This window comes from Heptranchias perlo, chromosome 12 (genome assembly GCF_035084215.1).
Source record: "Heptranchias perlo isolate sHepPer1 chromosome 12, sHepPer1.hap1, whole genome shotgun sequence".
Lineage (NCBI taxonomy): Eukaryota > Metazoa > Chordata > Chondrichthyes > Hexanchiformes > Hexanchidae > Heptranchias > Heptranchias perlo.
Genome location: NC_090336.1, coordinates 21319585 through 21346708, shown reverse-complemented (window position 1 = coordinate 21346708; position 27124 = coordinate 21319585). Strand labels below are relative to the sequence as shown.

The 27124-nt window shown below is 44.5% G+C and overlaps 1 protein-coding gene across 1 annotated transcript in view; it reads right to left on the bottom strand.

Moving 5' to 3' along the window:
• Positions 1 to 15302: 15302 nt before the first annotated feature.
• Positions 15303 to 27124, bottom strand: part of LOC137327774 (anoctamin-9-like) — a 110191-nt gene continuing 98369 nt past the window's right edge. The window contains exons 25-27 of the mRNA XM_067993580.1: positions 24777 to 24896; positions 15968 to 16061; positions 15303 to 15419 (exon numbers count right to left, since the gene is read on the bottom strand). Of these exons, the coding sequence (XP_067849681.1) occupies positions 15303 to 15419; positions 15968 to 16061; positions 24777 to 24896 (331 nt within the window). The remainder of the gene's footprint in view (positions 15420 to 15967; positions 16062 to 24776; positions 24897 to 27124) is intronic.

Below are 27124 nucleotides of genomic sequence, written 5' to 3'. Positions count from 1 at the left end.
ATCCCTCCCCACCCGCTTTCCTCTCCCTTCTCCCTCACTCCATGCTCATCCTCTCTCTTCTCCAACCCCCTCACCCCATCCCATCCCCTTTCTTACACCCTTTCTATCTCCCTCCAATCAGCCTCTTCTCTCCCCTGCTTTGGTTCAATTATCTCCCCACTCTCTAACCCTGCTTGACTTGAAAAATGTCATTGCAGCGCCACAAGAGATTGACTGGTTACGTATTAAAAATGTTGAGTTGTCACTACAATGTAATGAGTGTAATGTTATGGGACCAATAATCACTCGAACTAAAAGCCCTTTATGTCAATTCTAACTGCGGTACTTAAAATTTACCATGCTGGCACTGTAGCAGTACATTTCCCAGAGAACGATGGACATCTTGGTCAAGGTAAGCCCATTATACTCACCGCCGGGCCTTCAGAAATCCTTGATTTTGTGTTCCCCGCACTCCTGTTTTTGCAACATAGCATGGGTTCTGCTGCTAGGGCCTTCCCCACTTGCTAGCCCCTTACATTTATTGGGAGTATCGCTGCTGCTGTGCCTCCTTTGTGTTTGTTAAATGGCTACTTGTCCATTCTGTCTGCCCGCCTGGCTCGCTGGTCCAGTCCTTGTTCAAAAAAGGATGTAAGGATAAATCCGGCAACTACAGGCCAGTCAGTTTAACCTCGATGGTGGGGAAGCTTTTAGAAACAATAATCCTGGACAAAATTAAAACTCACTTGGACAAGTGTGGATTAATAAAGGAAAGCCAGCATGGATTTGTTAAAGGCAAATCGTGTTTAACGAACTTGATTGAGTTTTTTGATGAGGTAACAGAGAGGGTTGATGAGGGCAATGCGGTTGATGTTGTGTACATGGACTTTCAAAAGGCGTTTGATAAAGTGCCACATAATAGGCTTGTCAGCAAAATTGAAGCCCATGGAATAAAAGGGGCAGTGGCAGCATGGATACGAAATTGACTAAGTGACAGGAAACAGAGAGTAATGGTGAACGGTTGTTTATCGGACTGGAAGAAAGTATACAGTGGTGTTCCCCAGGGGTTGGTATGAGGACCGCTGCTTTTTTGATATATATTAATGACTTGGACTCGGGTGTACAGGGCAAAATTTGCAGTTCACACAAAACTGTACGGTAGCTTAGTGGTTATGTTACTGGACCAGTAATCCAGAGGCCTGGACTAATAATCGGGGGGTCATGAGTTCAAAACCCACCACGGCAGCTGGGGAATTTAAATTCAATTAATTAAAAAAAATCTGTAATAAAAAAAAACTATCATCAGTAATGGTGGCCATAAAAACTACTGGATTGTTGTAAAAACCCATCTGATTCACTAATGCCCTTTAGGGAAGGAAACCTGCTGTCCTTACCTGATCTGGCCTATATGTGACTCCAGACCCACAGCAATGTGGTTGATTCTTAATCGCCCTTTGAAATGGCCTAATAATTCTTATTATGAGTCTGAAAAGTCATAATAAGAATAAAACCGGATGGACCACCCGGCATCAGACCACTAGGCACCGGACACGACAAAGGCAAACCAAGCCCAGTCGACCCTGCAAAGTCCTCCTCACTGGGGAATTTTGCCAAAATTGGGAGAGCTGTCCCACAGACTAGTCAAGCAACAGCCTGAAAAAGCCATATTCACAGAATCATACCTTTCAGCCAACATCCCAGACTCTTCCATCACTATCCCTGGGTATGTCCTATCCCACCGGCAGGACAGACCCACCAGAGGTGGCGGTACAGTGATATACAGTCAGGAGGGAGTGGCCATGGGAGTCCTCAACATCGACTCTGGACCCCATGAAATCTCATGGCATCAGATCAAACATGGGCAAGGAAACGTCCTGCTGATTACCATCTCCCGCCCTCCCTCAGCTGATGAATCAGTCCTCCTCCATGTTGAGCACCACTTGGAGGAAGCACTGAGGGTAGCAAGGGCACAGAATGTACTCTGGGTGGGGACTTCAATGTCCATCACCAAGAGTGGCTCGGTAGCACCACTACTGACCGAGCTGGCCGAGTCCTGAAGGACATAGCTGCCAGACTGGGCCTGCGGCAGGTGGTGAGTGAACCAACACGACGGAAAAACCTACTTGACCTCGTCCTCACCAATCTACCTGTCGCAAATGCATCTGTCCATGACAGTATTGGTAGGAGTGACCACCACACAGTCCTTGTGAAGACAAAGTCCTGTCTTCACACTGAGGACACCATCCAACGTGTTGTGTGGCACTACCACTGTGGGATGAGATAGATTCAGAACAGATCTAGCAGCTCAAAACTGGGCATCCATGAGGCGCTGTGGGCCATCAGCAACAGCAGAATTGTATTCCAGCACAATCTGTAATCTCATGGCCCGGCATATTCCTCACTTGACCATTACCAACAAGCCAGGGGATCAACCTTGGTTCAATGAATGTAGAAGAGCATGCCAGGAGCAGCACCAGGCGTACCTAAGAATGAAGTGCCAACCTGGTGAAGCTATAACACAGGACTACCTGCGTGCTAAACAGTGAAAGCAACAAGGTATGGACAGAGCTAAGCGATTCCATAACCAATGGATCAGATCAAAACCTCTGCAGTCCTGCCACATCCAGTCGTGAATGGTGGTGGTCAATTAAACAATTAATGGGAGGAGGAGGCTCTGTGAACATCCCCATCCTTAATGATGGCGGAGTCCAGCATGTGAGTGCAAAAGACAAGGCTGAAGCGTTTACAACCATCTTCAGCCAGAAGTGCCAAGTAGATGATCCATCTCGGCCTCCTCCCGATATCCCCACCATCACAGAAGCCAGTCTTCAGCCAATTCGATTCACTCCACGTGATATCAAGAAATGGCTGAGTGCACTGGATACAACAAAGGCTATGAGCTCTGACAACATCCCGGCTGTAGTGCTGAAGACTTGTGCTCCAGAACTAGCCGCGCCTCTAGCCAAACTGTTTCAGTACAGCTACAATACTGGCATCAACCCGACAATGTGGAAAATTGCCCAGCTATGTCCTGTCCACAAAAAGCAGGACAAATCCAATCCGGCCAATTACCGCCCCCTAAGTATACTCTCAATCATCAGCAAAGTGATGGAAGGTGTCGTCGACAGTGCTTTGTAGCGGCACTTACTCACCAATAACCTGCTCACCTAGCACAAAGGAAGATGGTAGTGGTTTTTGGAGGCCAATCATCCCAGCCCCAGGACATTGCTGCAGGAGTTCCTCAGGGCAGTGTCCTAGGCCCAACCATCTTCAGCTGCTTCATCAATGACCTTCCCTCCGGTCAGAAATGGGGATGTTCGCTGATGATTGCACAGTGCTCAGTTCCATTTGCAACCCCTCAGATAATGAAGCAGTCCGTGCCCGCATGCAGCAAGACCTGGACAACATCCAGGCTTGGGCTGAAAAGTGGCAAGTAACATTCGCGCCTGACAAGTGCCAGGCAATGACCATCTCCAACAAGAGAGTCTAACCACCTCCCCTTGACATTCAACGGCATTACCATCACCGAATCCCCCACCATCAACATCCTGGGGGTCACCATTGACCAGAAACTTAACTGGACCAGCCACATAAATACTGTGGCTACAAGAGCAGGTCAGAGGCTGGGTATTCTGCAGTGAGTGACTCACCTCCTGACTCCCCAAGGCCTTTCCACCATCTACAAGGCACAAGTCAGGAGTGTGATTGAATACTCTCCACTTGCCTGGATGAGTGCAGCTCCAACAACACTCAAGAAGCTCAACACCATCCAGGACAAAGCAGCCCACTTGATTGGCACCCCATCCACCACCCTAAACATTCTCTCCCTTCACCACCGGTGCACCGTGGCTGCAGTGTGTACCATCCACAGGATGCACTGCAGCAACTCGCCAAGGCTTCTTCGACAGCACCTCCCAAACCCGCGACCTCTACCACCTAGAAGGACAAGGACAGCAGGCACATGGGAACAACACCACCTGCACGTTCCCCTCCAAGTCACACACCATCCCGACTTGGAAATATATCGCCGTTCCTTCATCGTCACTGGGTCAAAATCCTGGAACTCCCTACCTAACAGCACTGTGGGAGAACCTTCACCACATGGACTGCAGCGGTTCAAGAAGGCAGCTCACCACCGCCTTCTCGAGGGCAATTAGGGATGGGCAATAAATGTTGGCCTTTCCAGCGACGCCCACATCCCATGAACGAATAAAAAAAACTTGGAAGTGTAGTAAACAGTGAGGAGGATCGTAATAGACTGCAGAGGACATAGTTAGGCTGGTAGAATGGGTGGACACATGGCAGATGAAATTTAATGCAGAGAAGAGCGTAGTGATACATTTTGGCAGGAAGAGCGAGGTGAGGTGATCTAAACTAAATGGTACAATTCTAAAGTGAGTGCAGGAACACAGAGACCTGGGGGTATATGTGCACAAATCTTTGAAGGTGGAAGGACAGGTTGAGAAAGCGGTTAAAAAAGCAGGTGGGATCCTGGGCTGTATAAATAGAGGCATAGAGTACAAAAGCAAGGAAGTTATGCTGAAACTCTGTAAAACACTGGTTCAGCTACAAGTGGAGTATTGTGTCCAATTCTGGGCATTGCATTTTAGGGAGGATGTGAAGGCCTTAGAGAGGGTGCAGAAAAGATTTACTAGAATGGTTCCAGGGTTGAGAGACTTCAGTTATGTGGATAGGCTGGAGAGGCTGGGGTTGTTTTCCTTAGAACAGAGAAAGTTGAGAGTAGATTTGATAGAAGTATTCAAAATCATGACTGGTTTAGATAAAGTAAATAAAGAGAAACTGTTCCCATTGGTGGAAGCATCGAAAACCAGAGGACACGGTTATAAGGGATTGGCAAAAGAACCATTCTTTTTTACGCAGCAAATAGTTATAATCTGGAATGCTCTGCTTGAAAGGATGGTGGATGCAGATTCAATCGTGGCTTTCAAAAGGGAATTGGATAAATATTTGAAGAGAAAAAATTTGCAGGGCTACGGGGAAAGAGCGGGGGAATGGGACTAACTGGATTGCTCTTACAAAGAGCGGGCGCAGGCTCGATGGGCCGAATGGCCGCCTTCTGATTCTATGAACAGACATGCATTTATATGTTATTTGTACTTGCTGCCTTATCATAATATTTTGTATATTCTATAATAACGATTGTAGGCAAAAACCTGGAATGTAAGTCTATTTATAAAAAACAGGACTGAGAAGTAAGACTGCAGTTTCCACACAAAGCTTTAAGTCACAAGCAAAGTAAATTCCAAGTAAATTGACAAGGTGGAAATCACAACAATTAGCAATCATACAGAACAGCAGAAATGAGTAAGATATTAACCTCCAAACTGCAGCAATATTTAAAAACCAATCTTACCAACATGTCCAATCGGGGACGATCTCTCAATTTAAATAGAGTCCAGTTTGGACCAAGTACTGTTATTTACAGTCAACAAGTATACTTTTATTTCACAATTGTCTTCAATGTTGCTGGACTATATGCAGTAAGCTCCATCCAGGGCTTAGACATGTTCACCATTCTTCATGTGTAAGCACTGAGAATAAAGCTTGGATTTTCCTCCTTCTACCAGAGGAGGGTCGGGGACGGTCTGTCCACCACTTTGACCTGTACCATTTTCCAGCAAGGGGTCATTACCTATATAGGGCAGGCTCTTGGTGGGAGCCTGCCACCATCAAAAAAGATTGTAGAGTAGGGAGCCCATTTAAAGAGGGCATACGCACCCTTTGGGAAAGACTTGGGAAATGTTTTCAATGAAGACCCCGGTCTGGACTGATGCCTTCAAGATTTGAGTGCTTGGGGACTTTATGGAGGAAGAAGGCTACTATTAGGCCCTTTCCCTTCAATCAACAAACTAACAGGCCTTATGTCGCTGCCCCAGGGTCTAACCCCACTCCTCTCCTAGTGATCCCTGAGTTGCAGCACCAGAATAGAGAGAAATTGGGTGGGTTTCCAGGCTCTGCTTCCCCGTCATCATTTGCCTGTGGAAGGATGGCTTGCCATGCTGGAGCGAATCAGGTCAGGTGGGAATGCAGCAGTGTGCCTCCCCATCTGACTTTCTTGACGATCCAACCCTAAGTGTTGGCAGCTTGTTTGGCAGTGAGGGGCTTCTCAAATGAGACCAAAATGTCTTCCCCTACCGTCCATACACTTGCATTTTCCAGCAAAGGGTCACTGAGTGGCAGTCAGGAGTAGGGGCCAGGGCTGCTTTCTCCTCTATCCCCTCCCCACCCCAACCTAGGCTAGGGTGCTGAAGCCAATTACTGCTCTAGCTGAGATCAACTAACTCAGCATAGACCAGGAATGGAAACTGGGACCTACCTGTTTGGTATGGTTGAGAACCACACATTTATCCATTGATGCATTAGAACAGATTTGTTAAAAATGTAATATTTAATTTGAATTAATTTATAGATCATATTCAGAATTTAGTTCAAATCATAAATATGGGAGCAGAATGTTTTGTTACTTAGGGGGCCATAAAGTCCAGTGCCTGCAGTCTGTACAGATCAGTGAAGTTTCTGTTCTGAATGTTTTACAAAGCACTGTCAAATGGTAATATAGCTAATTTCCCTGGATTTAATCAGTCAGGGTTCTTTCCATTTTTCCAGTTCACGTGCACCAAAATGTCAGCACAAGTTCCCTGAATTAAAGTGTTTAATGGAGAAACTGCAATTATCTTCCTCTTTGTACTGTAAAGCTGATATAGTGTTGAGAGATGCAGAAAAACTCACTGCTGGAACTGATAAAAGAGAAACACCAGGCCTTTTGGATGACATCAACATGACATAAACCTGATTTTGTTTTTCAATCTGTCTGAGTGTATGTTGAAGGGTTAGAAGAGCCTGAAAATGATCTTCCTCCTGAACCAGAATTAATTAGCAATGTTACTAGGCAAATTAATTGGCAACATTTCAAGCTCCTCACCCCCAATCCCTCCCATGGCCCAATGAGCAAGGGCAACTGCATTGCAGCACTAAGCCACACAGACCAGAAGCTCCAAGGTTTGATACCCAGTCTGTGCTGAGTTAGCTGATCTCAGCTAGGTTAGCAGTTGGGAACTACAACTGGTCTTAGTGCCCAGAGCCACGGTGGAGGAAAAATTGAACCAGGGTTTCTGTTACTGACTGCAACCCAGTGACTCTGACTGGAAAGTGCATGTGTGGACACCGGGCGAGGGCAGCATCAGGCTTGGATGTGATGCCTTCCATGATTGAATACTCTGCAGGTATCCACTTTCTATGCTAACACGTGAAGAATGATCACTTGGGCAAAGAATCGGAGTGCTGTTCCCACTCATGAAACTACTCACCAGCGAGACACAGTGCTTTCAGCGGAGGATAAAATTGGGGGAAAAAAACACACCAGAAATACTGATGAGCAACAGTGCCATGGAAACCCCCAGCCTGTCTCTGGAGCATAGGTACCTTCCATAGGCTAAGAAGGTCCTTGATTCCACCTGTATGCGATCAATGTATGTTTGGGTGAGTTTTCTCAATTATGTATGAGGAAAATATGATCATGAAAGCTGCTGGATTGTAGTAAAAACATATCTGTGTCATTAACATGCTTCAGGGAAGGAAGCTTACCACACCTATCTAGTCTGGCCTACATGTAACTGCAGTTCCACACTATGTGGTCGACTCTTGATGCCCTCGGGCAACTTGGGACAGACAATAAATGCTGCTTTGCCAGTGTTGTCCACATGCCAAGAACAAAATAAATTAAAATTAAATTCTACTTGGCTACCCAATATTTCCATAGTTCTTTTGAAACACAGCAAGCCAAAGGCCAACCAATCAGAAATATGTGAAAGAAAGGATAGCACACATGGTGTAGGGAGGTATCTCCTTTGGGTGCAAGAGTGATGTTTGTGCTACTGCAGATCACATGCACAGCTTGTCCAAGAGCAAACAGTGAAGAAACCAAAAGCAGCCTCAATTGGGACATCAGCACGTGTTATCCTTAGGTTGTTGTTTCAAGTTCCCTTCCACCGCACCCCACCCCCCCCACTCTTTCCGATTTTTTGTTGTAATCAGAGGCAAAGGGAGAGAACTTGAGCGCAGGTAAAGTCACATAAAAGTAATTTAGTTTTAGGAATATTAGAATTTAGTCTTATTTTATTACAGGTCCAATTAATTCCAGGGATTGACAGCTCTATAGGATTCTTCAAGCTGGGGCCTCCTGAGCACGCTAGGATTTCCCAAGTTGGGTGCAAACAACCTCTGGCATTTTTCAGATTGGGAGCTGACAATCTCTCCAGGTTTTTCGGGTGGAGTGGGTGCTCACAGTTCTAAGATTTTCCAGGCTGGATACTCACAACTCTATAGTTTTCCAGGCTGGGGTCTGACAGGCTCCCTAGGATTATACCCACGGTGCATTCACAGCCTCTTGGATTTGTTGAATTAAGTTTTAAAATTGAGGTGTTGTCAGAGTGATCTAGTGAAGGGTTCCTGTTCCAAGTCAGATCTGCATTAGTATTAGATTTTGGGAACACCGCAATCCTGACCATGAAGAAATGTGTACAATGATCAGCTTGATTTGCGTCAAACTGAATGAAGAGATCTTGCTTCTCTTAGTTGCAGTCCAGTTTGATGACTGAGTGGTACATCCTTCACTAACAAGATTCAGCTGTGTGGAATGAGATTTTTTTCAAACTCATCTTCGCTTCACAAAGTATGTTTAATCCAGTACAGTAATATAAAAGTCAATGTGTTATCAGGCAAGTTGTCAGTCAGCCTTCTCTAGCAAACATCTTCGGTGCATTATCGTTATTTTCAATACTTTCACACAGTTAAATGTGGTCTTGGCATGTAAGTCAGTGAGGACATTGGGCTTTTCGTTGCTAACATCCTAAAGGAAAAAAAATATTTAGAGTAACTTCAAAAGGTTCGAGCAATATAAGTATTTTTATAAATCCTGTTTTCCCCTCACTTTCATAATGTGATAATCCTATCTACAAGACTATGGGGTAACTTTGACTTTGGGTGAAAATGTAAAGCGGGCAATCGGATCAGCTGCCCGTTATACATCTCTCCCGATTTTCATTTTATTTCAGAACAGCATGGAATTCTCCAAGTATCTTTTTTCCTTCAATTAATACTACCCAAAACTAGATTAAATGGCCATTCATTGCTGTTTGTAAGATCTTGCTGCGTGCAAAATGGCTGCCTTATTTGTGATTCAGTGTGTGAAGCTTCAAGGCATTTTGAGAAATACAGTAAGGTGTTACATACATCCTGTGCCATGTTGGAACTCCAGAACACTTTGTGTGTCCTGGAAAACCACATGTGCAGGAAGTGCCGCCAACTGCTTGAGCTCGAGCTCAGGGTTTTTGAGCTTCAGGGGTGGCTAGTGTCACTACGGTGCATACGGGAAGCTGAGAGTTTCGTGGCTAGTATGTTTCAGGAGGTGGTCATTCCACGGCTACAGAGAGTTCAGGCGGAGAGGGAGTGGGAGCCGACCAGTCAGACTAGGAGGAACAGGCAGGCAATGCTGGAATCCCCTGGGAGTCTGGTAATAAGTGTTGAATACCAGTGAGGGTGTTGACACCTCGGAAGTGCAGTCAGGATCAGTGTGAGACTTGGCTGCACAGAGGGGCACAAGAAATGCAGTTATAGGGGATTCAATAGTCAGGGGGATAGACAGGCGTTCCTGCAACAGCTGACATAAGTCCCGCATGTGTTGCCTCCCTGGTATCAGGGTAAAGGGCATCACTGAGAGGGTGCAAAACATTGTGAGAGGGGAAAGGGAACAGGCAGAAGTCGTGGTCCATGTGGGAACTTATGACAGGAAGGAAAAGGGTTGAGGTCCTGCAGTCGGAGTTTCAGGAGCTAGGGAAGAAGTTAAAAAGCAGGACCTCAAAGGTAGTAATCTCTGGATTACTGGCAGTGCCACCCTCTAGTGAGTATAAGAATAGTAGGATGAGACAGGTAAATGCGTGGGTGGAGAAATGGTGCAGGAGGGAGGGCTTCAGATTCCTGGGGCATTGCGACCAGTTCTGGGGCAGGAGGGATCTGTTCAAGATGGATGGGTTGCGCCTCAACAGAGCTGGGACCAATGTCCTCGTGGGAAGGTTAACCAGTGCTGTGGGGGAGGGTTTAAACTTATTTGGCAGGGGGGTGGGCACCAGGATGAAACATTAGAGAGGAGAAACGAAGTGCACTGGAAGGGACAAATAGCACTAGAGTAAAGAAAAGTTCAGAAATAGGAGGGATCAGACAGGGGGCAAATGTGAGGCAGTCTAAGATGAATTTGGAGTGCATGCTCGCAAATGCATGTAGCATGGTAAATAAGGTTGGTGAGCTGCAGGCTCAAGTCGCCCCATAGGACTATGATATAGTGGCAACAACAGAGACCTGGCTCAAATAAGGGGTGGATTGGGTACTTAATATTCCTGGCTACAAGGTATTTAGGAAAGATAGGGAAGGAAAAGATGGGGGTGGCAGTATTGATCAAAGAAACTATTATAGCACAGGAAAGGGATGATGTAGTTGAGGGGTCAAAGACAGAATCTATTTAGTTAGAATTAAGGAACGATAGAGGAGCTATTACACTACTGTGTGTATACTATAGGTCACCAAATAGTGGGAAGGAGATAGAGGAGCAAATTTGCAGGCAAATTACTGAAAGATGCAAGAACTATAGAGTTGTGATAATGGGGGACTTCAATTATCCCAATGTGGACTGGGACAGTAACAGTGTAAAGGGCAAAGAGGGGGAGGAATTCCTGAAATAGGTACAAGATAACTTTCTTGAACAGTGTGTTTCTAGCCCAACGAGGAAGGAAGCAGTGCTGGATCTAGTTCTGGGGAATGAAGTAGGGTAAGTGGAGCATGTTTCAATGGGGGAGCATTTGGGGAACAGTGATCATAATATCATAGGTTTAGAATAGTTATGGAAAAAGACAAGGAACAATCAAAAGTGAAAATATATAACTGGAGGAGGGCTAATTTCACTGAGTTAAAAAGGAATCTCACCCAGGTGGATTGGAATCAAAAATTGGTAGGCAAAACAGTAATTAAACAAAGAGAGGCCTTCAAGGAAGAGATGGTTCGGTAGATACATTCCTACAAGGGGGAAAGGCAGGGCATCCAAAGCTAGAGCTCCCTGGATGATTAAAGATATAGAGATTAAAACAGAAAAAGGAGGCTTATGACAAAGGTAAGGTTCATAATACAGTAGAGAACCAGGCTGAATACAAAAAGTACAGAGGAGATCTAAAAAAGGGATTAAGAGGGGCAAAGAGAGAGTATGAGAATAGATGAGCGGCTAACATAAAAGGGAACCCAAAAGTCTTCTATAAACATATAAATAGTAAAAGGGTAGTCAAAGGAAGGGTGGGACTGATTAGGGACAAAAAAGGAGATCATCTTGGGGAGGCAGAGGGTATGGCTAAGGTACTAAATGAATACTTTGCATCAGTCTTCACTAGGGAAGAGGATGCTGCCATTGTAGCAGTAAAGGAGGTAGTAGCGATATTGGATAGGATAAAAATAGTGAGGAGGTACTTAAAAGATTGGCAGTACTCACAATAGAAAAGTCACCCAGTCCAGATGGGATGCATCCTTAGTTACTGAGGGAAGTAAGGGTGGAAATTGTGGAGGCTCCGGCCACAATCTTCCAATCCCCCTTAAATATAGGGAAGTGCCAGAGGACTGGAAGATTACGAACATTACACCCCTGTTCAAGAAAAGGGGAGAGTGATAAACCCTGCAATTACACGCCAGTCAGGCTAATGTCGGTGGTGGGGAAACTTTTAGGGACAATAATCCGGGACAAAATTAATTGGCACTTGGAAAAGTATGGGCTAATAAATGAAAGTCAGCACGGATTTGTTAAAGGAAAATCATGTTTGACTAACTTGATTGAGTTCTTTGATGAAATAACGGAGAGGGTTGATGAGGGTAATGCGATTGATGTTGTGTATATGGACTTTCAAAAGGCATTTGAAGTACCTTGATAAAGTACCACATAATAGATTTGTTAGCAAAATTAAAGCCCATGCGATTAAAGGCAGTGTGGATACAAAATTAACTAAGGGACAGAAAGCAGAGAGTAGTGATGAACAGTTGTTTTTCAGACTGGGAGGGAAATATACAGTGGTGTCTCCCAGGGGTCGGTATTAGGACCACTGCTCTTTTTGATAAATATTAATGACTTGGACTTGGGTATAATTTCAAAGTTTGCAGATGACACAAAACTTGGAAATGTAGTAAACAATGTGGAGGATAGTGACAGACTTCAGGAGGACGTGGACAGACTGGTGAAATGGGCAGATACATGGCAGATGAAATTTAACACAGAGAAGTGTGAAGTGATTCATATTGGTAGGCAGAATGAGGAGAGGCAATATAAACTAAATGGTACAATTTTAAAGGGAGTGCAGAAACAGAGAGACCTGGGGGCGAATGTACACAAATCTTTGAAGGGGGCAGGACAAGTTGAGAAGGCTGTTAAAAAAGCATATATGATCCTTGGCTTTATTAATAGATGCATAGAGTACAAAAGCAAGGAAGTTATGCTAAACCTTTATAAAACACTGGTTAGGTCTCAGCTGGAATATTGTGCTCAATTCTGGACACCACACTTGAGGAAGGATGTCAAGGCCTTAAAGAAGGTGCAGAAGAGATTTATGAGAATGGTACCCGGGATGAGGGACTTCAGTCATGTGGAGAGACTAGGGAAGCTGGGATTGTTCTCCTTAGAACAGAGATGGTTAAGGGGAGATTTGATAGAATTGTTCAAAATCATGAATGGTTTTGATAGAGTAAATAAGGTGAAACTGTTTCCAGTGACAGAAGGGTCAGTAACCAGAGGACACAGATTTAAGGTGTTTGGCAAAAGAGCCGGAGGTGACATGAGGAAACATTTTTTTATGCAGCGAGTTGTAATGATCTGGAATGCACTGCCTGAAAGGGTCGTGGAAGCAGACTCAATAGTAACTTTCAATTGGAAATTGGATAAATACTTGAAGGGAACAAATTTTCAGGGCTATGGGGAAAGAGCAGGGGAATGAGATTAATTGGATAGCTCTTTCAAAGAGCCGGCACAGGCACATTGGGACGAATGGTCTCCTCCTCTGCTGTACCATACATGCAAGTCTTTCTTTTTTACAGTATTAGGATTCAGACGTCAGAAAGCTGTAACAGCCTATATCATCACAGCCACATAGGCGTCATACCAGGGCTGTGTTTACATTGCACCAACACTGGTGCCATACCAGGGCTGTGTTTACATTGCACCAACATTGGTGCGATACCAGGGCTGTGTTTACATTGCACCAACACTGGTGCGATACCAGGGCTGTGTTTACATTGCACCAACACTGGTGCGATACCAGGGCTGTGTTTACATTGCACCAACACTGGTGCCATACCAAGGCTGTGTTTACATTGCACCAACACTGGTGCCATACCAGGGCTGTGTTTACATTGCAGCAACACTGGTGCCATACCAGGGCTGTGTTTACATTGCACCAACACTGGTGCCATGCCAAGGCTGTGTTTACATTGCACCCACATTGGTGCGATACCAGGGCTGTGTTTACATTGCACCAACACTGGTGCGATACCAGGGCTGTGTTTACATTGCACCAACATTGGTGCCATACCAGGGCTGTGTTTACATTGCACCAACACTGGTGCGATACCAGGGCTGTGTTTACATTGCACCAACAATGGTGCCATGCCAGGGCTGTGTTTATATTGGCGTCATACAACAACAACTTGCATTTATAAACTGCCTTTAACGTGGTAAAACGTCCCAAGGCACTTCACAGGAGCGATTATCAAATAAAATTTGACCCCGAGCTGCAAAGGACAGGTGACCAAAAGCTTGGTCAAAGAGGTAGGTATTAAGAAACGTCTTAAAGGAGGAGAGAGAGGTAGAGAGGCGGAGAGGTTTAGGGAGTGAATTCCAGAGCTTAGGACCTAAGCAGCTAGAGGCACAACCGCCAACGTTGGAGCGATTAAAATTGGGGATGCGCAAGAGGCAAGAATTGGAGGAGCGCAGAGATCTCAGAGGGTTGTAGGGCTACAGGAGGTTACAGAGATAAGGAGGGGCGAGGTCATTGAAAATAAGGATGAGAATTTTTAAATCGAGGCGTTCCCGGACCGGGAGCCAGTGTAGGTCAGCGAGCACAGGGGTGATGGGTGAACGGGACTTGGTGCGAGTTAGGATACGGGCAGCAGAATTTTGGATGAGCTCAAAATTTATGGAGGGTGGAAGATGGGAGGACAGCCAGGAGAGCATTGGAATAATCAAGTCTAGAGGTAACAAAAGCATGGATGAGGGTTTCAGCAGCAGATCAGCTGAGGCAGGGGTGGAGACGGACGTTGTTACAGAGGTGGAAGTAGGTGGTCTTGGTGATGAAGCAGATATGTGGTCGGAAGCTCATCTCAGGGTCAAATAGGATGCCAAGGTTGTGTATGGTCTGGTTCAGCCTTAGACAGTGGTTAGGGAAGGGAGTTTGCGGCGGGGACCAAAGACAATATACGGTCTTCCCAATATTTAGTTGGAGGAAATTTTTGCTTATCCAGTACTGGATGTCGAACAAGCAGTGTGACAAATGAGGGAAAGTGGAGGGGTCGAGAAAGGTGGTGGTGAGGTAGAGTTGGGTGTCGTCGGCATACGTGTGGAATCTGACATTATGTTTTCGGATGATGTCGCCAAGCGGCAGCATGTAGATGAGAAATAGGAGGCATTATACCAACATTGTCGCCATACCAGGGCTGTGTTTACATTGTACCATCAATGGCGCCATACCAGGGCTATGTTTACATTGCACCAACATTGTCGCCATACCAGGACTGCGTTTACATCATACCAACATTGTCGCCATACCAAGGCTGTGTTTACACTGCACCAACATTGTCGCCATATCAGGGCTGTGTTTACATTGCACCAACATTGTCGCCATATCAGGGCTGTGTTTACACTGCACCAACATTGTCGCCATATCAGGGCTGTGTTTACATTGCACCAACATTGTCGCCATACCAGGGCTGTGTTTACATTGCACCAACATTGGTGCCATACCAGGACATTGGTGCAACGCCAGGGGTGTGTTTACATCAACACAGACGTCACGCCTAGGCTGTAATTACACCACACTAATGTTGCTGTCACATCAGTGGCCAAGGTTACACTACATTTACACCAGCATCACTCAAAGTCTGCCTGAACCACCCAAACAGCCAGACAGGGGCCACGTTGTGGTTATGTGCTCCCTAAAAACTGACTCTTTTTTAGAGCTCTGGGCATCCTGGGCTCTGGATTCATAGCAACTCGGTATCAGTGCAGCAAAAACTTACTTCAGCTCCTCCTTTAATCGGTCGTATGTTTTACTTAGATTTTCATTTCGCACTGAAACTGGTACATCAGGGATAAACCAAGATGCAAAATACTTGATGCAAATAGCAATATTCTGAAACAGAAATGAAAACAGTTGTTTCATTCAATACTCTTACTGTATTTGTACAACAAAGCACCCTACCATGTCAGAATTACTTATATAATATCCAATATGATATTACCCTCACACTGATTGGGCTGTACAGAGGTATTTGTTGCTGTTTAGTGGAAATGGTACCATACAGAGGAAAACCAGAATTAATTGAACTATTACGGAGATCTAGGGCTCAGTTCCCCTCTGTGGTGGGTTAGCAGAGGAGCGGACATAACATCCTCCCACATGATTCCATCACTAATCTGCTGCAATTTCCTCCCGGAGCCCTTATTTGCTATGTAGGGCAGGTTTGGAGCAGTAATACCCCTCCTGATAGGTTTACCACAGCTGGGAGGGAGGAAAATATTGTTCTGGGCACATTGACAAAAATGGCTTCTGCCCCAATTTACAGGTCAATAAACAGAGTTGCCCTGCCTTTAGGACCCAGAAATGCTAAAAGTGATGAGGAGCCTCAGGGCCCTGGTACTTATTATAACTGCAGTGTACAGAGAAGAGCTACTATTTACCTCAAATAAAAGAAGAAAGGCCAAACGAGCAGCTAAAATGTGCCAGAACTGGACGGTATACTCGTAGTCATAATCATTTCTGTAGTCACGATACCTGGGGATGAGACAGATGACATGAACAAACTCAAAACTGTGGAGCCTGTTGTAGTCAGAAAACATTATATATTCAAGAGAACATCTCTGGCCCAGCAGAGTAATCACCAGTGACAATCAAGGTTGTAACTATAAAAGAGCCACTAGTAGCAACATGCAGGACTTTGATCACAGTGTAAAATAATTACTGTTGTAACTCCTTACGAAGTTTTGATTAGCTGCAGGCTACAGAACCTCCTTTTAAGATTCAGTTATTCCTGTCTGAATTTTGGGGGTCTTATATTGAGAATCCCTACATGGTCAGTTTTCAGTAAAATATTAAAATGCCTACATGGCAAAGAAGCAGAATGCAAAATGGTTAGAAAGGGTTAATTAGTTAGTAACTGAGATTGGTACAGTTGGCCTGGCCTCCTGCTGGGCCATATGTTTGCGTAGTCAGCAGGTTTGCATTGTCTTATCAATGTAGAGTCTTTGATGTGATTCAAGGACTGGTCTGAATGTCTTCATGTTTATGGCAGATCAATATAGGTAACGAGCTTAGCCAAAGTTGAAAGACATTCCAGGTTGGGAGATAAGGAACAGAAGGAACAGGGAAGAACATTCCAAGTTGGAAGGTGAGGAAGTATCCCCTTTGATGTCTAACAGCAACATGATCAGCACATGGACGATCTATGATTGGCCGGCAATAATGTAACCTCGCATGGCAACCTATGTCCGGCTTATGATTGGTGTTGACCCTCGTTAAGTATGTTCCAACCCCTATTGATTTGTATAAAAACGTGTGGATTTCTGTATGTTTTTGTTCTTGCTCTGCCAGCATAGAGGGACTCTATCAGGAGTCCAAATCAATGCTGCAGACTAAGAACCCTGCTATTAAAGTTGTGATGAACTTTAAAATGTATTCGACTTCAGTTTTTACTGAACCAGACTGAGGGGAAAGAATCTGGATCGTCAATATTGTTAACTTTTATTTTCACAAATGCCTGCATCAATTTATGTTAAAAGTTAAGGTCCTGAAATGGCTGGGTTCCCACTTGATCATTGGAATTGTGGCAGATGGGACCTCGACCCGCCAACTATCTAGGCCATTGATCCCCCCCCATCTCAAATAATGTGGATGGAGTCATTTTCATATTCGGGGCAAGCAGACCACCACTATGCTAGCACAACAGAGGCACCTGCACCTTCACTTTGTTGATAGCTGCCCCATATTGACTTGACATGCTACGTGAACAAACACCCCCAAAATATTTTGAACCTCACCTGCACCAGTGTAGAATTTCCACTTTGGCAGAATCCCAGTGCATCTTCAGCCAGGTGGGAGTTTCGCCCATCCCAAAGGCTTGCCCCTGACTGATTAAATAATCTTGGTGGGCTCCTGGTGGAATTTCTGCCTCCATTGAGGAGCCTATCTTGGGGAGGGAGGAAAGTCCACTGCAGCAGACCTTGGATGGCTGCTATAATGGGCCAGAATTTGCTGTCAAAATAACAGTGAGGCTAATGGCGCTCGCCATTATTTATGCACAAATGGTACAACAATTTCAGGTGAGGGGCAGATGTGCGGTTAAACGCGGATATCTAAAAGTTGTTGTTCAAGTTGCGCCGCTCCACCGTTAGCTTTGCGAAAACGGCATCTCGCTGTCTGACTCACCATTGAAACGCATTGAATGTCGTGAAGTTGCTGTATTTGCGCGGTAGATACGAATGAAACTCGCCACAAAGTTAAGACTTGTCACTTCATACTCTTTTAGTGATGTGATAAGTGTTAATTACTGCCAATCAACCTCTCTGGCACTGAAAATTAACTATTACAAGTGTGGAGTCTCATTCCTTCAGGTATTAATTGTTGGAGATTTAAAAAATGTAAAATTTAAACTTTAATTTTTTTTTACTTTTCCTTTCTGTCTCTTTTTTTCTCTCTCTCTCTTAATCCAATCTTTCTTTCCCTCTCTATTTCTCTTTCTGTACCTGATTTAACACTGAATTCACCCACTCTAATTTACACTTCCTTCTCAGACCTTGTGCTGTTTATTTCTCAATCCTTCAATCTGATTGGTTAAGGAGATACACAGTTGCTTGCCCTGTTCACTCAGATCCCAGATGCCCTGTTTCCCTTGCTGCGATGTTATCAGCTCGCACTTTCAGCAATTTGCCATGCAAAATATTAAAAAACTTAAAAGTACAAGAGCAAGTCTAACTAACGGCAGATGCCATTAGAAGCCCTGCTAGTGCAAATTATGGCCCAATATATCAGGCCGGGTGCCTGCCAGGCAGTTGAAGAGGATGTTTCAACTTTTGAAAATAAAATGTTAATTTTGCGAGACTGGGAAGTCAAATCAATCACCTGGAAATCAATTTAACTTCCTCCGGGGCATTAAAATTTAAATTCCTACCCCTTCCGTAAGCTATAGAAATGCTGAATGCAAGGAACATGTAGGCATTCCTAGCGTCCAGTGTTGCTAGAGCACAAATGACAGGAACTATATCAGATAATGTATCCCTGTCATTTGCATGCTTTTTGACTATGTCTGCCCATATATGGATAGATTTATTCTGCGCAAGATCCTTCAAGTAGCAAAGACGTGCAAGTGGTCAATGGACTGGCTCCCAGAGTGATTTCCCTATACATCCAGGGGTATAGGCGGGCCTATGCACCATAGGCAAATGTCTCTCCTTTTAATCCCTTGGATGTCAAATCAGCTGTTGCTGTGTGAACTTGAGGTGCAATAGCTGACTTGCCCTACCAGCTGTGTCAGCTGGCTCAGTGGTAGCGCTCTAGGCTTTGAGTCAGAAGGTTGTGGGTTCAAGCCCCATTCCAGGTATGTGAGCACAAAATCTAGGCTGACACTCCAGCTCAGTTCCGAGGGAGAGCTGCACCGTCGGAGGTGCTGTCTTACGGATGCGATGTTAAACCGAGGCCCCGTCTGCCTTCTCAGGTTGACGTAAAAGAACTCTGCACTATTTTGAAGAAGAGATGGGGAGTTCTTCCCAGGGTACTGACCAATACATATCTCTCAATCAATATCACTAAAACAGATTATCGGGTTATTATTGCATTGCTGTTTGTGAGACCTTTCTGCGCACACATTTGCTGGCGTGTTTCCTACATTATAAAAAGCATAAATATTGGTAACACTGCTGGTTCCAGCTCCTATGCCATGCATGTGAATTCCTGATCTGTCAAAAACAATTGTGAGAACGAGAATTCTCACTTGCAGTGAGTGGCTAAGTCCGCTCCTGGGGTAGAGTAACAGTGTCAGATAGGAGCTGGAGTCATAACAACAGGAAGCTGAGCAGTAAAAATCTCCCAGCCAGAACCCTTGATAGAGAAAAAAAAGACTAGCACTTATATAGTGCCTTTCATGACTTTGTGTCTACACTTCAAAAGCACTTCATTGGCTGTAAAGTGCTTTGGGATGTCCTGAGGTTGTGGAAAGTCACACGGCTGATCCCTGATGTTACATGTCTGAGTTACGAGGAAAGTCTGGAGATACTTGAACTTTCCTCGGACGGGCAGTGTTTCAGCAGAGCGAGGCTTCCACCCGCCCCTCTTACACTGCTATAATCCCCACTGATTTTATGCAGAGACTGAGGCCTACACAGGTAAATGAGTGGAAGGGTCAAATTGGAAGGAAAGCAAGCTTTTACTAGGCCTCTCCCTCCATTTCTGCATTTTGGGTGCATTAACGCTGCTAACCCGAGCCTAGTGCCACCTTCCACCAGGCAGTCTCAGGGAGCAGCAGTAATAGGAGCAGGCGGAAGGGAAATGGGATGGGAGGCTGGGCTTTATCCCCTCCCCGCTGGCATTTATATTCATCAGGTGTGGAGGAGACGGCCAGCGGTGGTCCTGGTTGAAGGAAAATTGAGATTGGGGTGAGTATATGGCGGTATGCCGCACTACCCCATTTTCCTGCTATTTCCACCACTATCTTGTCCAATTTTGGGAAGAATAGCTGGGGGAAATTAAGCCCTTGAAAGGTGGTGTTGGATAGATGATCTTAATTCCGGAAAATAATTTTAAATTAAATTGTAAGAGCAGGACAGATGCGATGGTTCACACTAATAAATGACAGATTTAGGAATGATATCAAAAAGTTATTTTTCCCACAAAGAGTGATCAACACATGGAATGGATTTTCAGATAGAGTAAAGAACGAACTTGCATTTATACAGTGCATTTCACGACCTCAGGATATCCCAATGCGCTTTACAGCCAATGAAGTACTTTTGAAGCGTAGTGACTGTTGTAATGTAAGAAATGCGGCAGCTAATTTGCGCACAGCAAGGAGCCACAAACAGCAATGTGATAATGATCAGATAATCTGTTTTAGTAATGTTAGTTTATGGATAAATATTGGCCAGGACACCGGGAGAACTCCCCTGATCTTCTGCAAAACAGTGCCGTGGGATCTTTTACGTCCAACTGAGAGGGCAGACGGAGCTTCGGTTTAAAGTCTCATCCGAAAGACGGCACCTCCAACAGTGCAGCACTCCCTCAGTACGACACTGAATTGTCAGCCCGGATTATGTGCTCAAGTCTCTGGAGTGGAACTTGAACCCACAACCTCCTTCTGACTCAGAGGCGAGAGTGGTACCAACTGAGCCAAAGCTCAGTGGAAAGTGAAACCCTAAAATTATTTAAGAAACAATTGGATATTCTGCAACAGGTGGGGAGTTAACATCATCAGGATGGATGAACTACGGGGGGTCAAATAGCCTTCCTGATCCATAATTATCTTGTGGCCTTATGAAAACCCAAAGTGAGTACTTTTTGTTCAAAGTGTTCCTCCTTTTTGTACAGGAAAATATATTTACCATAGTTTATTTAGGAGCAAGGATGTCTTACTGCAGTTATACAGGGCCTTGGTGAGACCACACCTAGAGTATTGTGTGCAGTTTTGGTCTCCTTACCTCAGAAGGGATATACTTGCCATAGAGGGAGTGCAGCGAAGGTTCACCAGACTGATCCCTGGGATGGCAGGACTGTCGTATGTGGATAATTTCACATTTATCCACATTATACTGCATCTGCCATGTATTTGCCCACTCACTCAACTTGTCTAAATCGCCTTGAAGCCTCTTTGCTTCCTCCTCACAACTCACGATCCCACCTAGTTTTGCGTTGTCAGCAAACGTGGAAATATTACATTTGGTTCCCTCATCCAAATCATTGATATATATTGTGAATAGCTGGGGCCCAAACACCGATCCCTGTGGTATTCCACTAGTCACCACCTGCCACCCCGAGAAAGACCCATTTATTCCTACTCTCTGTTTCCTGTCTGTTAACCAATTTTCAATCCATGCCAGTATTTTACCCCCTATCCCATGTGCTTTAATTTTGCACACTCTTATGTGGGACTTTATCAAAGGCCTTCTGAAAATCCAAATAAACCACATCCACTGGTTCTCCTTTCCCTTATCTATTCTACCAGTTACATCCTCAAAAACTCCAGTAGGTTTGTCAGACATGATTTCTCTTTCATAAATCCATGATAGATTAGGTGAATGGGCAAAACTGTGGCAAATGGAATTCAATGTAGACAAATGTGAGGTCATCCACTTTGGATCAAAAAAGGATAGAACAGGGTACTTTCTAAATGGTAAAAAGTTAAAAACAGTGGATGTCCAAAGGGACTTAGGGGTTCAGGTACATAGATCATTGAAGTGTCATGAACAGGTGCAGAAAATAATCAGGAAGGCAAATGGAATGCTGGCCTTTATATCTAGAGGACCAGAGTACAAGGGGGCAGAAGTTATGCTGCAGCTATACAAAACCCTGGTTAGACCGCACCTGGAGTACTGTGAGCAGTTCTGGGCACCGCACCTTCGGAAGGACATATTGGCCTTGGAGGGAGTGCAGCGTAGGTTTACTAGAATGATACCCGGACTTCAAGGGTTAAGTTACGAGGAGAGATTACACAAATTGGGGTTGTATTCTCTAGGGTTTCGAAGGTTAAGGGGTGATCTGATCGAAGTTTATAAGATATTAAGGGGAACAGATAGGGTGGATAGAGAGAAACTATTTCCGCTGGTTGGGGATTTTAGGAGTAGGGGGCACAGTCTAAAAATTAGAGCCAGACCTTTCAGGAGCGAGATTAGAAAACATTTCTACACACAAAGGGTTGTAGAAGTTTGGAACTCTCTTCCGCAAACGGCAATTGATACTAGCTCAATTTATAAATTTAAATCTGAGATAGATAGCTTTTTGGCAACCAAAGGTATTAAGAGATATGGGCCAAAGGCGTGTATATGGAGTTAGATTACAGATCAGCCCTGATCTTATCAAATGGCGGAACAGGCACGAGGGGCTAAATGGCCTACTCCTGTTCTTATGTTCCTTTGTTCCTATGTTGACTTTGTCTAATCCCGTTGATATTTTCTAAGTGTCCTGTTATCACATCCTTTATAATAGACTCTAGCATTTTCCTTACTACTGATGTTAGGCTAACCGGTCTATAGTTCCGTTTTCTCTCTCCCTTTTTTAAATAGTGGGGTTACATTTGCCACCCTCCAATCTGCAGGAACTGTTCCATAATCTATAGAATTTTGGAAGATGACAACTAATGCATCCACTATTTCCATGGTTACCTCTTTTAGTACTCTGGGATGCAGATTATCAGGTCTTGGGGATTTATCGGCTTTCAGTTCCATTAATTTCTCCAGCACTTTTTTTTACTGATACTAATTTCCTTTAATTCCTCCTTCTCGTTAGTCCCTTGGTTCCCTAGAATTTCTGGGAAGTTATTTGTGTCCTCTTCCATGAAGACAGAACCAAAATATTTGTTTAATTGCTCTGCCATTTCCTTATTCCCCATTATAAATTCTCTCGTTTCTGATGGTAAGGGGCCTATATTTGTCTTCGCTAATCTTTTTCTTTTTACATACTTGTAGAAGCTTTTACAGTCCACTTTTATGTTCCTTGCAAGTTTACTCTCATACTCTATTTTTTCCCTCTTAATCAATCTCTTGGTTCTTTTTTGCTGATTCTAAACTGCTCCCAATCCTCAGGCTTGCTTCTTTTTCTGGCAACTTTATATGACTTCTCTTTGGATCTAATACTTTCCTTAATTTCTTTTGTTAGCCATGGTTGCGCCTCTTTTCCTTTTGTGTTTTTGCACCAGAAAGGAATGTATAATTGTTGCAATTCATGCATTCATTCCTTAAATGTTAGCCATTGCCTATCCACCGTCATGCCTTTTAATGAAGCTTCCCAATCTATCATAGCCAACTCACTCCTCATACCTGCGTAGTTTCCTTTGTTTAGATTTAGGACCCTAGTTTCGGATTGGACTACTTCACTTTCCATCTTAATGAAGAATTCTATCATGTTATGGTCATTCTTCCTTAAAGGACCCCGCACAAGATTATTAATTAACCCCTTCTCATTGCAAAATACCCAATCTAGGATAGCCTGTTCCCTGGTTGACTCCTCAACATACTGGTCTAAAAAACCATCTCGTACATACTCCAGGAATTCATCCTCCACAGTATTATTGCTAATTTGGTTTGGCCGGTCTATATATAGATTAAAGTCACCCATGATTACTGTAGTACCCTTGTTACATACATCTCTAATTTCCTATTTGATCCCATCCCCTACATTACCACTACTGTTTGGAGGCCTATAGACAACTCCCTCCAGTGTTTTCTGCCCCTTGGTGCTTCTTAACTCCACCCAGACTGATTCTACATCTTGATTTTCTGAGCCAATGTCCTTTCTCACTATTGCTCTGATTTCATCCTTTTCCTTTTTGCCTGTCCTTCCTAAATATCGAATACCCTTGGATATTAAGCTCCCAGCCTTGGTCACCCTGCAGCTATGTCTCTGTAATTGCAATTATATCATATCCGTTTATATCTATTTGCACTTTTAATTCATCTACCTTATTACGAATGCTTCGTGCATTCAGATACAGTGCCTTTAGATTTGTCTTTTTTTACATTTTTAGACATCTTAACATTTTTTATGTACTATGGCCCTATTTGTCTTAGTACCATTTCTTCTTACAAATAGGGTTCTTACCCGGACCCTATTTATTAGTGCACTCTTTTGTTTGTACGCTCTGTCCCTTCCTGACACAATCTGGTTATCCTTACCCCAATCGCTTTCCTGCACTGCTTCTTTGTTTTTCCCCTTTTGAGGTCTAGATTTCTCTCCACCGGGACCCTCCCCCCTTATTTAGTTTAAAGCCCTATCTACCTCCCTAGTTATTTGATTCGCTGCAGCTCCAAAAATTTCTTTCCCCTTTAACTAGGAAAGGAAGGTATGACCCAAAATATGGTTGTGGCACAGCCTTTGATCCTCTATGTTAGCTGCCAATCAGTCATTATAGTATCTAAATTATTCCAGTCTGCTATGTGCTAACCCTGCCGTACAAGTTTAGGGGACTCATGGTAAAATAAGGTAAATGAAGTTAAGGAATAAAGGACCTGACAAATGTTAGGATACTCATGAATTTAGAGGTAAGAAATCAGCCTTCCTCCAAGGGATCAGTTTGTAAAGGCCCTGCCTACTGTGTAACTGAACCATACAGAACTGGAATGCCCCAGATGCAATCCCTAGTCTGTGTTGAGTCCACTAAGGATGACACTAGGCTGCTTCAATTGGCCTGAGTGTCCTGGGCTAGGGAGAGGGAAAATCTGTTAGGGTATCAATTTCTGATAATTATCCAGTCTCCATGTGTGGATGCCAAGAATGGGTCGAATATCTTACCTGCAGTGGGTTACTGGCAATCCCAACAACACTGACCCATCATCCTTAGGAACAATTCTATTCTGAAAATTCTTCAGGTGGAACACAGAGAGGCTGCTATTAACATACCCAGTCAGACAACTGCAAAAGAAACACATGCAGGTCAATGGTGTGACAACAACTTGCACTTTGATAGCACCTTTAATGTGACAAAATATGTCGAAAGGTTAAATGACTAAAGGAATGCTCAGAGAGGTACATTTTGAGGAGGCTTTTGAAGGAGGAGAGACACAAGGGGCAAGAGGCCATCACGTCGGGGGTGGGGGGGCCTCAGATGGGCCGGCACTGCTGCTCCTCCTGGCCCCACCAAAAAAAATGTTCTGGGTCGCTTTTTGAGTGGCCTCCAGCCGTCCCTTTAAGGGCCGCTGGTTAGGCCACTCGATGCCTGATACAAGTGGGTGGAGTGTGCGGCACATGCTCCACCCATTTGTATCACAAAATTGCAATCGGGCCCCATGTATGTTAAAGGACCCCGATTTGCATATTACAAGTGGCCTCTCGCCTGATGCAGGCGGGAGTTCCAGCCGCCTTTTTCAGGATGCTGTCTAAAATGGTGGCGGCTGGAGTGCCAATGTAAATAGGGCGGTAAGTGACCCAATACCATTTTTGGGCTGCTGCCACCCTGTTTTTGCTGGGCAGAGCAAGTTAAAATTGGCCCTATCGCAGGGCAGAGGGGTTGGGGAGAGAATCTTAGTGTGTGAAGCCAAGAGGCTCTGTGGCTGAATGTGAAGCAGATAGAAGGGAATGCAGAGATCAAAGTTTGAAAAGCAGTGGATGCCTGATGGAACATAGGCTGAAGGAGATTACAGAGGTAGGGAGGACGAGATCATGGGAAAACCTACAGAAGAGGACAAAAACTTTGAAATCAATGGGATGAGGAGCCAGTGAAAGTTGGCAAAGACATGGGTTGATAAGGAATGGAACTTAGCACAGGATAGGATGGGGGCAGCGGCTTTTTGGATGAGTTGATGTTTGTGAAGAGCAGAACTTGGAAGGTTGACAAGATAGTATTTGAGTAGTTGAGTTTGGAGGTGACAAAAGTATGGATAAGAGTTTCAGCAGCAATGGGAGTGAGGTGGGGCAGAGTCTAGTGATGTTATGAAGGTGAAAATAGATTATCTTGGTGGTGGCTTAGGAAGAGACTTTGAAGCACAGCACAGGGTCAAATAGGGAACCAAGGCTGCGCACCGTAAGGCTCAGTCCGAGTGAACAGTCAGAGGGAGCTAGGGTGCAAAGATTATGGTGGGAGCCGAAGAGAGTGACTTTAGTGTTGCTGATGTTGAACTTGAGGAAATTCATGCTCATTCAGGACCTAATGTCAGGTAAGCAGTTTGACAGCACAGTGGTGGCTGAGGAGTCAAGAATGGTATTAGAGAAGTAGAGTTGAGCCCATGCCAACAAATGATGTCACCAAGGGACAGCATGTAGATGAAGAAAAGGAGGCCAGGGACTGGAGCCTTGGGGCACACCCAGTGACCCTGTGGGATGGAAGGAGAAGCCAAGACTGGTAATTTTGAACTTAGTTGGGACATGTAGAATTGGAATTAAGCTAGGGGAATGCTATGGAGATTTACCACAAAGTGGAGGGTGATGGAGGGGCTGACCATGTTGAGTGTTGGTGATAAGTTTAGGGAATGAGGAAGGATAGCATGCTGCAGTCATAGTCACAAAGAATGCCAATGGTGTCTTTGATCAAGGTGGCCTCTTTGTTGTGGGCAGGGCAGAAGCTGATTTGAAGGGCTTCAAAGAGGGAGTGATCATAGAGGTGGGTGATGACAATATGTTTCAGGTTTTTAGAAAGGTTGGTGAAGGCACAGCCTTAGGAGAGGGAGCATAGACATTGTCAGCATCATTGGGCTAAGGAGAGATAATTGTGTGATGAGAAGGTAAATCTCATAGAGGAAATGAACTTGGTGAAGGCTGTGAGGGAAATGGAGCAGAAGCTGCAGAATAATATGAGGTCGGCGGGAATATAAGGTGGGGCTGGGAAGAGACGAGGGTGGGGGGAGGAGAAGAAGAGATGACTGAGGCAATTGAATGATGATCTTGATCTTAGAGACAAAGAAATCCAGGAACTCCATACATTAATATTTAGAGCAGAGGAACAGGGTCAGAAGAGGCTGTTTGTTGTTGAGAAAAAGAGCCTGATATTGTCCTTACTCTCCAGGATAATCCTGGAATAGTGGAAGGATATGGACATGGTGAGAGAGGCACTGCAGTGCTTTGGATGATCGAGACAGATCTGTGGTGATCTGGCCAAATACGCTCCAACCTGCACCCTTAATATAAAAGCACGAAGATGAGAATTA